The 12,588-nt window shown below is 33.8% G+C and overlaps 1 protein-coding gene across 2 annotated transcripts in view; it reads left to right on the top strand.

The window, feature by feature from the left end:
• LOC130641387 (uncharacterized) overlaps window positions 1-12,588 on the top strand; it is a 37,642-nt gene continuing 25,054 nt past the window's right edge. For both annotated transcript variants that reach the window (XM_057448168.1, XM_057448167.1), the window contains exons 1-24: window positions 1-155; window positions 822-934; window positions 1,024-1,659; window positions 1,847-1,990; window positions 2,080-2,250; window positions 2,363-2,971; window positions 3,058-3,510; window positions 4,094-4,210; window positions 5,597-5,776; window positions 6,295-6,624; window positions 6,947-7,096; window positions 7,187-7,342; window positions 7,434-7,589; window positions 7,811-7,960; window positions 8,036-8,173; window positions 8,259-8,432; window positions 8,520-8,666; window positions 8,752-8,898; window positions 8,980-9,276; window positions 9,483-9,683; window positions 9,776-9,934; window positions 10,203-10,292; window positions 11,810-11,995; window positions 12,300-12,470. In XM_057448168.1, coding sequence (XP_057304151.1) covers window positions 874-934; window positions 1,024-1,659; window positions 1,847-1,990; window positions 2,080-2,250; window positions 2,363-2,971; window positions 3,058-3,510; window positions 4,094-4,210; window positions 5,597-5,776; window positions 6,295-6,624; window positions 6,947-7,096; window positions 7,187-7,342; window positions 7,434-7,589; window positions 7,811-7,960; window positions 8,036-8,173; window positions 8,259-8,432; window positions 8,520-8,666; window positions 8,752-8,898; window positions 8,980-9,276; window positions 9,483-9,683; window positions 9,776-9,934; window positions 10,203-10,292; window positions 11,810-11,995; window positions 12,300-12,470 — 5,023 coding nt within the window. In that variant the 5' untranslated portion in view covers window positions 1-155; window positions 822-873. The remainder of the gene's footprint in view (window positions 156-821; window positions 935-1,023; window positions 1,660-1,846; window positions 1,991-2,079; window positions 2,251-2,362; window positions 2,972-3,057; window positions 3,511-4,093; window positions 4,211-5,596; window positions 5,777-6,294; window positions 6,625-6,946; window positions 7,097-7,186; window positions 7,343-7,433; window positions 7,590-7,810; window positions 7,961-8,035; window positions 8,174-8,258; window positions 8,433-8,519; window positions 8,667-8,751; window positions 8,899-8,979; window positions 9,277-9,482; window positions 9,684-9,775; window positions 9,935-10,202; window positions 10,293-11,809; window positions 11,996-12,299; window positions 12,471-12,588) is intronic.

Here is a 12,588-nt window from a genome sequence, read left to right as displayed (position 1 = left end):
ATTTTTAATTATTCGATTAGGCACAATTTATTTTACTGTGAAAATTATCTTAATATTTATTTTATTTTAAGACGAAGAAATAAAAAATGAATAGACAGTAAATTATTATAATAATTAGAGACAAAGAAATATCAAATTTAATCGTCTAGTTGAAGGTAAGATATGGTTCATTTTCGGCATCCTGCGAACGCTACAAATATTATGTCGACAAAACCAATAACGTAAAGACAATTTCAGACTTTTCGTTTAACAAAATCCAGACCGTTTTTCCTCTATATATCATATTGAAAAATCGCGCGTTTTTTTTTCCATTCAAGAAATGCTTTCTTATATATCATGAAAGATTATCCTGCATCATAATTTACTCACAATTATAAAAAGAATCGCCTGATACATACATAAACAACGCAGTGTGTGTATACTAACGGTGTTTACTTTCTTCAAATCCTAACAAAATAATTAGAAAAGACTTTATGATCTAAGCTTGTATTAGAACCCCCTTCGCAAGACCCTCGTTGATTAGCAGTACAAATAGGAAATGAAAAGACTATCCTGGGTAACCAATTTTAAAAATAATAGCAAGTTATGAACACAGCGCATAAGAGATCCTATATATATGTAATCCCATCACATTCCTCTGTATATCTAAATACATTGGTTTACGTATATTAATGTCCTTCTTTGAGGTTTAAAAGCCTTGTAATTTCTCTGAATAATATACCAGATCGTAAGTGTTAAATTTCATTGACAATGTTGTGATTTTATTGATTCAAGATATTCAATATATTTCCTGTACTTTTCTTAATTTGTTTATTCTTTAGGCTAGACAGGGGACAAAAGCACCTAGCAAATAAGGTAAACTAGCAAATCAAAATGGCCAAATTGCTGTTTTTTGTGGTCATGCTAGCTTTGATATGCCTGCAGCAATCAAGTGGTAAGTATTACTTTTTTTCTACGTTGTAACAAGACTCGTTTAAGTCATTAAAAAATGTTATTAATATATATCTTTTGTTTGCTCTTCAGCTAAACCACACCATCATCATCACAAGCGTCATGCGCATCATCACCATAAATATAAAAGAGGGATCAGCGAAACAGTTGGAAAGAAGTCTGATTATTACGGCGAAGTAGGTAATGATGGTCCCCATTCTAGTGATGATACATCGCAAGCCTTCTTGGATATGAGTCAACCTCAAGGACCTATGAATCCGGAGGAACAGCATCGGTTGATATCAAAGACCTCAGCTGATCTTTCTCATTTGAGTCAAAAAGATATGGACGATGCATATAATTACGTTAACAATAATCACTTCGGTAACGAGCCGCCTCCAAATGAGTTCGAGAACGCTGCCCCAATAAAACCTGACGCTACTAAGCAATCGTCAGCACGATCAAGCATGTATTCGACTCCCGAAGATAACTACATTAGTCCTCAATCATACGAAGAAGGTGCTTCACCAACATCACACTTTAACGAACCAGTGGAACCACTTAATCCTAATGATTTTGAGAGAAGTATCAATCTGGGTGAACAATCTGGAACAACTCAGTATAGTCCAAATTTCAATTACGCAGAAGCTGGATTCCCTGATGAAGACGGATCAAAGAAATCGGCTGTACCTTCTGATATAGACATACCAGCTAACGCAACTCATAAACGTAAGTCGATGTTTATCTATATTTTTTTTGCCAGAATTATTAAAAGCAATTTCAACTTCAACGTAACCACTTTCCATACATACTGTACTATGTAAGGCACTTCTTAATTTACGTTAGAGAATTTCACGATTCTTACAAAAACAGTAATCGCAAAAAAATAGTTAATGTCTCCATTTTTTCGCTATAGCTGGTGATCATACTCACTTAACTGATACTGCCATCATTCACCATCATGATAACGACTCTAACTATTATGGCGTCAGCAGATATCCACCTTACATCACCAAGGATGGAAAAACTGTATATGGACCACCCAAAAACAATAATGGAGGTAAGTTAGGGCAAATGTAAATAATTCTCTTTAAATATATATAATACCTGTTCATTTATTTATCTTATTAAAATATCAATTTTAAATAGCTTCCATTCCATATCCGTATCCTGTCCAGCAGCCGAACCAAGCAGGTTCCTCTCAGCAACTACAAGTCGCGTACCCACAGGTTCAACAACCGGCAGCTACAACAAGACCACAGAACGTGGCGGTACCACAAAATAAACCACGGAATAACACTAACCCTGCAGAGAGCGGATGTAAGCAAAAACAATACTATATACTCTGAATGTTTATAGTATACTTTAAATGATATAATCTAAATAGTTAATTTATTTCTTGTATGTTTATTTCTTAACATCATTTTTTTAGCTTTCAGTCCTTATCGCTATCCTGTTCAACAGGCAAATCAAGCAACAAATTCTCAGCAGTCATTCCCAGCTATATACCCGCAACCTGCTGTTCAACAGCCTGTAGCTACCACAGGACAACAGAACGTTGGCGTATTAAAAAATCAAACAAAGCCACAAGCTTCATCTGCACCATCAAATCCTTTAACTCCTACACTTACAAAAATAATACCGGACATTACTCAATTGACTTCACCAGGATCAAATGTGGGACAATATCCTATCTTACCAATAACAGATGGAAACAGAACGTCTAAAGAAAATCAATTAGCAATTCAAAAAAATGAAGAAATGCGATATGCTGTTGACCCATCCACAGGACAAAAATTATCAGGACCTGAAAATAATGTAGCAAAATTAGTGTATCCACAGCAACCAGTCATTGCGAAGGTTGGAGGTGGTGCTGACAGCACATCAAACACACAAGAACGACATCCAACCAAGCCATTGTCTGCTTACCAATATCCAGTTACGTTGGTTAATCTTGGTGGCGACGTACAAGGAAATCTTGACAAAGAAAGTAACAAAAAAGTGGAACAAACGTCAAGAGTTGCCCCGCAACAGCCTGCAGGTAAAAATAAACTTTTTAGGCCAGCTTTTTGTTTTTTGTTTAATTTGTAAAAAATTTATTATCAAACTGTTCCTCTTTTTTGTTAGTTTTTATGGTTGATGATCCAAGATGCAAGAGCTATACTCTTGATATTTGTTACCAACCCTGGATGAAAAAACATTGTCCTATAATGTGCTCGTCAAAGAAAGACAACGCTCAATCTAATATTCCCAGTAAAGTTCCAGTTGCAATGCCTGGTCAGCAAAACACTCAAGCCATGACACAAGCTAGCGCTCCAAACAAGACGCTCGCAGCCCCGCAACCAATCACTGCTAAAATTCCGGCACAAAGTCAAGCACCAGCCGTTGCTTGGCCACCACAAGCCCCTGTTGCTGCAAATAAAAATAGTGTCAAAATTCCTGTTGGACCTGCACAGCTTCAGGGTGATTACAATATTGCAAACCAAACAGAAGCTAAACAAACTACCGGCAATAAGACACTTGCTCCGGGAAACACCCTTGTTGAAGGTTTTCTATATGTTGAAAAACCGACTCGTGCAAGTAAGATATTGTTACCTCAAGTTATAATGATAAATTTAACTTTTGTTCTCAGTGCGATCGAAATTGTTAAGGAACAAATAGGTATTCTTAATGCTGAAAGTGTCTAGCTTCACTCTGCACCAATATTTTTTACCTGAGAACGCACCTGGGTCGCGTTGATTATACAACACACAACGCATGCATCTAACAGTTGTGTTGACATTAAAAATCACGACTTACAATGGAAGTAGCATTTTCGGAGTTAAATTGAGTATACACGAAATTCTTTTGAATCACGAAAATCCGCATTGCATCTGCAGCTTTTCTTTGACGCTGTTATGTTTTTAACTTTTATGCGTCTTAAATGAAACACCTAATCGGTTTGATTCGCAACCTTGGTTCCGAGGTCCTGGAAATATATAAATATTTTGTCATTTTGTGTGACTTTTACATAAAATCAAAACAATCAATTTCATGTGTTGTTCTGCTCTTCTCGCTGTAGTACTTTTTTACTGTCATTTGCTACGGGACTTTTGTTGTCTTTTTTTACGTGTAACCTTTATTAAGAATTAAAGACTTTTAGCTAGCAAAGCATATTTTTTAGACTGTACATTTAATGGAGGAACGTACCAAATTGGACAAAGTTTTGAAACAGACCCATGTACTGCTTGCTTATGCGAAAATAATGGGGTCAATTGTTATGCGAAACCAGACTGTAACAGTAAGTAATATTTTATGTGCATTATTTTTAATTGAATAATAAATTATTAATACTCTTGATCATTTCCTCAATCAAACATCATCTACAAAGGTTTGTTTTCAAGAAAGATGCCACCCCAAACGAAGACAACGAGCATAGAAGATTTTTTTGTTGCTGTAATTCTTCCAACTGTGATCTGAAAATAAGGACGGTCAGGTGACTCTAACACCAAATATTTGTGACATCTGCCTAATGCATAAAGTTCTCTTCTTGAAGTCCTTAATTAATCCAGTAATAGGTAATAAAATGAGAATAAAAAAGCTCCTAATTTTAAGTTTTTAAAATTGTTAATTAAAACATTGAATAAAAATCTTCTTAAAGCAATATTTAAGGAGTTTTGTTACTGGCTATTTTGTTATTTTGTTTTGACAAAAAAAAATGGGCCCGCACTTTTGTCCAGTGGCTTGCCCTCAAGCCACTGGACAAAAGTGCGGGCCCATTTTTTTTTATATGAACTCACATGCGTAGCTCTCGCCGATTCACCAATTAAAAAAATCACCATGCTGTTCTGGCGCTATTAATGTTTATTTACGTTGGATCAACAACATGGTAAAAGACTATTTGTTTCTGGCTATTATGCTGGAATGATTTTATTATTTTATGTCTTGAAGCAAGTAAGGGTAGCTAGCTTGTGAATAATTGAGTCTTTTATTACGTGTACAGATAACAGAGCTACTGCATACTTACAGGATACACCAAAACGGTTATCTAGACAACATAAATATGTAGCTACTCTTAGCTAGCGTAGGTGACAAACTAGGGTAGCCAAAGCAAAAACACTAATGTAAATATATATTCGTGAAAGAAATAATGATTAATACCCTATAGCACAAGCTAGCTTAAGATATGGAAACATGTTATTGGTGTAATGGCTTCACATTATATAAAAACCACTCTGAGCAGTCGAACCCATTTGTAATGTAGAAAGATAAGCCAAAACTTTGGTGAAATATGTCTTAACATTGATTGGGGGAGAGTCACTTGATTGACTGATTACATGCTCCAAAGCGCCACTCACTCGATCAGGGAAAAGTGCCGTACTGTCTGGGGATGGGGTTTTTACCAAATAGCAAGAAGTTCCTTGAATTGTAATGGATGTATCGAATTCTGTAAACAAAATTGAATTTTAATGCCATGTCGTTTATGGCTGTACTAATTTATTTCCTTAATAAGGGCATGAATTTAGTGGACCTCAGAAAATGTTGTAAAGAATCCAAATTACATAAAAATTCATATATTGATAATTAGAATACTTAGAACTTGTGAAAAATAAGGCACATCTCAGCAATGTATTATTTTCTTTATTTCTCCTTGTATATATCTTGATGTTTATGATTACCTTCTTAGAAGTCTCTGGTACATGTCAACTTCCATCATTTGGGGGAAATTCAAATGGTGCATGTTGTTCAATTCCTTTTGTTTACAATGGACAGCCTCAATATTCATGTGTTCTTCAACCAAACCAAGGCTACTGGTGTGGAACCACACTTAACTATGATCAAGATAGGCAATGGGGAAATTGTGGAGGTAAGAAAACCTTGTTTAAAGTCAGAACTAAATAGTTATGTTTGCAGGGAAATTTGAATAGAGGAAGCTAATAAAAACTATACAAAAATAATTTATTTGCACATTGTACAATCATAAGCAGTAAGTTTGCAAGTTGATTTAGTATTTGTCTTCTTGCAAAGCTAAATGACAGATTCAGAAGAGTAAATATTGTTAACAAATCTATGCATTATATGCTATAGAACAAAACATTGACCACACTTTTGGGCAGTTATTGGTGTGCAAATACCTTTGTTTTTGTGATCAAGCTGCATAATATTTTTTTAGGCAAAATAAAAAAAATTAATTAACATTGCAGATAAATATAAGAAGTCAAATTTACAGGGATCTCACAAGAAACTATATATATATATAACTAATGTTCTCATAAAACAAATAAAAAATAAAGTTAAAAATAGATGTACTATCTTATAGATAAAAATAAATTGTTTAATTATGTCCTTGTTTTTCCTTGATGAATATTAATTCTGTTGTTATAGCATGTATACAGCCACCCTGTCCACCACTTACAACTGTTCCACCATTTACAACAAGTACAATATCAGTGTCATCAACAGTTGGATCAACCACACCAAGCATTACACCAGGCTCAACTACGCCAGGAACCACACCAGTATCTCCCACACCAAGTACCACACCAGGGTCATCTACACCAAGAACCACACCAGGGTCGACCACCCTAAGTACCACACCAGGGTCGACCACACAAAGTACTACACCAAGGTCGACCACACCAAATACCACACCAGGGTCAACCACACCAAGAACCACACCAGGGACAACCACACCACCAATAACAAGAAAGCCAGGTATGGCGTAACTTATTTGTTATTGTTTTGTTTCTAGCTCTTTCTAAGGCTTTTATTAATGACCAGACTAAATATACACTATATTGTGGTGTATTGTATCAGCCACTTTTTGACCCCATTATGAGAAGAATGCTTTTTTATTTGAGATTTATAAACATCAGAGATGTAAAGAGGCTATACACGTTTCACTTTGTGCCCTAATTATATACACATATATACAGTTCGTCTATATACTGTTTTGACTGCATCAACTAGCAGAAATTAGGATTTTTTATTTAAAATTTTATATGCTACTTAATAAGTTATCATGTTTTTATTCTAGATATACACTGTAATCCATGGACTGCATGGAGTAATTGTTCAGCAGATTGTGGATTTGGTATAAGGATTAGATATATGGATTGTTTCAAAAATGACCAAAAGGAAACTCTTAATGAGACAAAACAATGTTATCTAAAAGACTGTGAACCAGGTATGTGTATAATTTGAAATGCGTGCATTTGCACTACTTCTTATGTAATAGACTCACCCTTGTCATACTCATCTTCTTGTCATACTTTAGTTTGCAATCCGTGGTCAAATTATACTGAATGTAGCAAAACATGTGGAGGAGGCGTTCAGACACACAAAAGAAATTGCTCCATCACAGATAATATCCACACAGATATTATTGAAGTTACAGCATCACGAGCTTGTAATTTGAATCCGTGCCCTACTGGTATGTTGAATATTATCGTAAATATGCAATCAAGTATTGTATTTACTATAGTAATTATAATGTAATTATGTTTATTTGAATTAAACTTTAGAATGGTCTGAATGGAGTGAATGGAGCGAGTGTTCTGTTTCGTGTGGTAGAGGATATCAGAGCAGATGGAGAAAAGGAAGCTGGGAAGATCTTGGTCGTATTATTTCTGTACCACAAGCTGAATCAAGAGTTTGTAATGTTAAATCTTGCAATTTAAGTAAGTTTCAGTATTCTTATTAGCTTTTTATCTCCAAGATTTACACCACACATACACATATATTTAGTGAAATGCTTAATTATTGCTTTTAAAAAGGACAACACAAAAGTTTGAGAACTATAAATATCTTACATCTTTACTATGCATAAAGAGTGTGTGCGTGCGTTTCACATTTAACACAAATATTTTTTGAATTTCAACTCATACTTACATTTACATAGCACAATGTTCGGAATGGTCCGCCTGGGGTGAATGTTCTAAAACATGTGGAGGTGGCCTTCAAGAGAGACAGCGTACATGTGAAGAACTGGATGCAGTTAAAATCGAAAAAGACTCTCAAGTCTGTAATAACATATCCTGTGAACCACCCTGTAAGTATGAAACACTTGTTTTATTTTTGTATAGGAACGCTGAGTCTTATTTATAGTTATGTTTTTAAATTATAGTTTGTGGTGAGTGGTCTGCATTTACGGAATGTAGTGCTAGCTGTGATGGTGGTATCAAACTTCGGTGGAGGACATGTGGTGGAGAGTATGCCGAGGAAAATGTGACTTGCAATGAATTCCCATGTTCTGTTCTTCCAAGTAAGTCATGCCTAACATGCACTGAAAGAAGTATGGGAATAAGTGACAAACAATGTTAAAATCTAATTTTTACACTATTTTTTAGATCATACAGAATGGTCATCATGGTCAGAATGTTCAGCAACATGTGGTCAGGGAATCCAATACCGTACAAGAAATGTTACAGTATTTTATAACAACACCGAATCTTACATTGCTCCAGAAACTGAATCAAGAATCTGTAACGCTGGAAGAGCATGTGAAGAAACTCCTAATACTGGTATTAACAACTTTTTTTTGTATTTCATAAATTTTCAATCATTATTTACTATACTATGTTACCCATATATTAACTTTATTTTTAAAGTTTGTTCAGAATGGGAAGAATGGAGTGAATGTAGTGCAACATGTAATGGAATGCAGACAAAAAGTCGTCATTGTAAAAATGCCACACATGAATCAGATGAGTTGCAAGCAAGACCATGTAACACATTCCCATGTCCAGAAGAAAAAAGTATTTTATGTTTTGTTTTGTTATGTCTGTGAACTAAATAATGAAACGTTGCAACAGGAATATCACAGTTTTATTTTTTACATAGATTGCACTGGGTGGTCTGATTGGTCTGAATGCTCACAGTCCTGTGGAGGTGGTGCAAGGCAGAGATACAGAACATGTCCTAATCTTGAACAAGATGTTGAAACGCAAATATGTAATACACAACCCTGCCCAGAGACAAAAATACCAGGTATAGTTTAAGCCAATGCAAATTAATTTTAAACATTAGTTGTTTGGTTGCTGATTTTTAAATAACTGCTATTACTTTTAGTGCCAGAATGTATTGTTGCGTACCTAAGCTTCGATCAGTTTGATGAAGAAAATAAAATCATCTTTGATGAAGGACCATTTCAAAATCATGCCAACTATGATGGAGACACATCATTTTTAACTACAAATTTTTCTTGTGGTAACGCAACAAGCATAAATGATGGGGAAATCTATTTTAATGGAACAACTTTCAAGAACATTCCAAAGGATGGTATTACAATTGCTGTTTGGGTTTATGCAGATTCTTTGTTACATCGCCAGTCTCTTTTCTCCACAATTGCGACTGGAAGCACTGGGGGTAAGTTTGTTTTATGTATTTTTTCACAATTGTTTTAGAGTTTTGCACTTAACTCTAACTTTGCCAACACATGTAGAATAAAGTGTAAGAATATGTGACTCATTGATAAAAAAGGTTTATTTTTCGGCTGGAAAATATGTTGTATATATAGAAATTGTGTCTTTTTTATGTTTGGAATTTGTTATTGTACTACGTGATCATTCTAGATAATTATTACTTGGACCTGGAAGCTGGGAAAGTGCGTTGGATTCATACAAATCTTCAAGGAGAAACATTATTTGCAGTTGTAAGTGATGCCGTTATTACTGACAAGGACTGGGCGCATATAGCCGTGACTTACAATTCAACAACAGGAATTGCAAAAGTTTTCGTAAATGCAAAGGAAATAAGCACAACACAAGGCCAAGGTTTGTTCTTTACTGTTTCTTAGCCTTTACGTTTTTCAAATTCCATTCTCTTATGTTTATTCAGCTTATAATAAATTGATTTTTTTCTTCAGGTGGACCATTAGTTGATTTGTGGGACATGTTTGCAGGATTAGCTGGACCAATATACACAGAGCGATTTCATGGTCTTTTGGATGAATTATATATATACAACTGCTCATTAACAGCTGAACAAATAAGAGAAGTTGCAAACACATGTAGAAAAAATACTGGTGAGTTATTCTTAATTTCTTTTATAGTTTGCAACTTAATCTTCTTAAGTTGTATTGCGGTTTTCTTCTTTGTATAGTGCCTTACTTCCTGGTAGTAACCAGTGTTCGTACATAGAAACTCCTTTGTCAGCCAAAATATTTGCATTTACATGAAAGTATAATTTTCTTTAAAACAGATAGCAAAATTAGGATAATTATTTTATGATTACCACAATATATGTGTAAAAGAACATGAATACCTAAATTGAATCACATTTGTATTTTTCAGGAGATGGATGTCCTTCACCATTACTTGGAGTTTGTCCACCATGTGATAATTGCAATGTTGTCACAACACCAACGCCCCCACCAGGTTCAAGTACGAACAGTTTCTATATGGGTCCCCTAAACTTAATAGATGTTTACTTACGAAATACTTCTCAAACTAACATACCCCGCCCTTTATCAGCCCTTACTAACCTTCCAAAAAGCTATCACCCTAAAAACCAAAAGTTGAATTCTGGATCATTTCTTGTTTCAACAGTGAAAGATACGTTGAATCCAGTCAAGGTTAATGCTCGTAAAATGTTAATTGGAAAACCAAAATCATTTATAAATCAAGAGAGAGTTATTTCTTCATCTTTATTGATAATACAAAAGAAAGATAGAAAGAAATAGAGCAATTTTAAGACTTTTATTGTTACTCACATTTAGCTTTGCTTACTTATTTTATTAACTCATAACATTTATCATTACATTTTATTCTTATAACACATATGCACTTTCTATTTTTATTATATTTTATTGGTAGATTGATTTTTGTGTGAATTAATTTTTTAACGTTTCGTAAAATTTGTTTCCATTCACAAAATTAAGCATTCACAAAAAATTTAAAAAAAATATGTTTTACGAAAACACTCGAAAACAAAAACTATTTAGGAAATTGATAAAACAAGGCCTCTTTTTACATTGTTTTGTTTTCTTCTTGTTACTTTTCCGTTTTAATAGTTTATAATATCAATTAAAATTAAGGTAAATTCTGGACAGTAAACCTGTTACAATAATAGTAATTTACAATTAATATTTTCAGAAGTCTCAGTGTGAACCGTCAACAAGGATTAATAATTAAAAATATTCAAGCCAGTCATTCGCTAGTCTAATATTCTCAACCTCTCTCTAAAATTTAAATTCACGAAAAATTAATCTACCTCAGATATGTAGTTATTGTACTAAGGCTTGAAATGCAACATATGATTGAAATATAGACATAGTTCAAAAATTTCTTTGTGTTTTTGTTGTTTATGAAGAGGGCATTTCAGGTCTTAGTACATGACTTTCATAATCGTTATTCTTATTATTATTATTATCATTATACAATGCTTTTTATAATTATATTAACACTTTTTTTGTTAAGACATGGGTTGCCCTCTTCATACATACCCTCTCGGTTTACTTTTAATGTAAACTATGTGATTGTATATTACAGTAATGATAAGTGTAAAAACCATAACTTCTCCTAAGATCTTGAAGAAGCTTTTGCCTAGCAAGAGTGTGTCGTTTTATATTCAAAGTTATGGAAATTTGAGTTATTCCATGTCTTGAAAGCCAATAAATATAAACTTTCCAAAATAATTAGAAAGACATTTGAATATTACGGATGTTTAGTAAAAAAGAGTTAACAACCCAATCTATGTTATGCACAGCTTTTTATGTACTAGGAAGTATCCTATTTTAAGATAATTTAATGTTTAAGCGAGCTGAGGTAATTAAAAAAATTATTTTTTAGAAGTACTCGCTGAAGGCAGCACAAACAGAAACACAAACTAGAAATGAATCAACAAAAAACAGCCCAATTGTGTATACTGCATTTATTTTGAAAAGTACATTAATTTTTAGTTGACGGTGGTTGGAGTGAGTGGAGTGCTTGGGGATTATGTTCAGAAACTTGTGGAAATGGTACAAGAGTTAAAACAAGGGAGTGCAATAATCCGGAGCCACAAAATGGTGGCTTAGATTGCTTCGAACAGGAAAATTTTGGAAATGATACGGCAGAAGAATCATGTAATGCTGGAGAATGTCCCAGTAAGACAAAAAACAAAATTTAGCAAAATTTTTCTTCGGTCATGCTTTCAGTTATGCGCCAAATGCATAATTAAGTTAAATTTCTATTCATTTATGTATTTTATTAAAGTTTATACTGAAACTCTTCAAATTTAAAATGCTTTTCTATCTTTACCATTATATTTTTTATTTTTTAAAAAAATGTAGACAACTCGTGGGACACTATGAAAAAAGATTTCCCACACGTGTTAATAAACATTTAAATTTTTATCTCAATCATTTCATTACTTTGACATGTAAATCCTATGTGATAATTTCACTCTAGTCAATGGAGGTTTTTGCAACTGGAGTGACTGGACACCCTGTGACAAACCATGTGGTCTTGGTAATATGACTCGAACAAGAGAATGTCTGTGTCCTAAACCGCGATATGGTGGCTTAGGTTGTGGCAATGTAACCCTTGATATCACAACATGTTCTTTACAAAGTTGTCCAAGTAAGATTTTAATGAGTTATAACATATACAATATCTTGTTTGCTTGCTGTGAGCTTTCGTGACTTATTTGTTTTTAAAATGTTTTGCGTTGTTACTTTTTAATTAGTTCATTTGTTTC

The sequence above is a fragment of the Hydractinia symbiolongicarpus genome, chromosome 4, assembly GCF_029227915.1.
Source record: "Hydractinia symbiolongicarpus strain clone_291-10 chromosome 4, HSymV2.1, whole genome shotgun sequence".
NCBI classification, from domain to species: domain Eukaryota; kingdom Metazoa; phylum Cnidaria; class Hydrozoa; order Anthoathecata; family Hydractiniidae; genus Hydractinia; species Hydractinia symbiolongicarpus.
The sequence above is the reverse complement of the archived record's forward strand: the minus strand, read 5'-3'. Positions and strand labels throughout refer to the sequence as shown.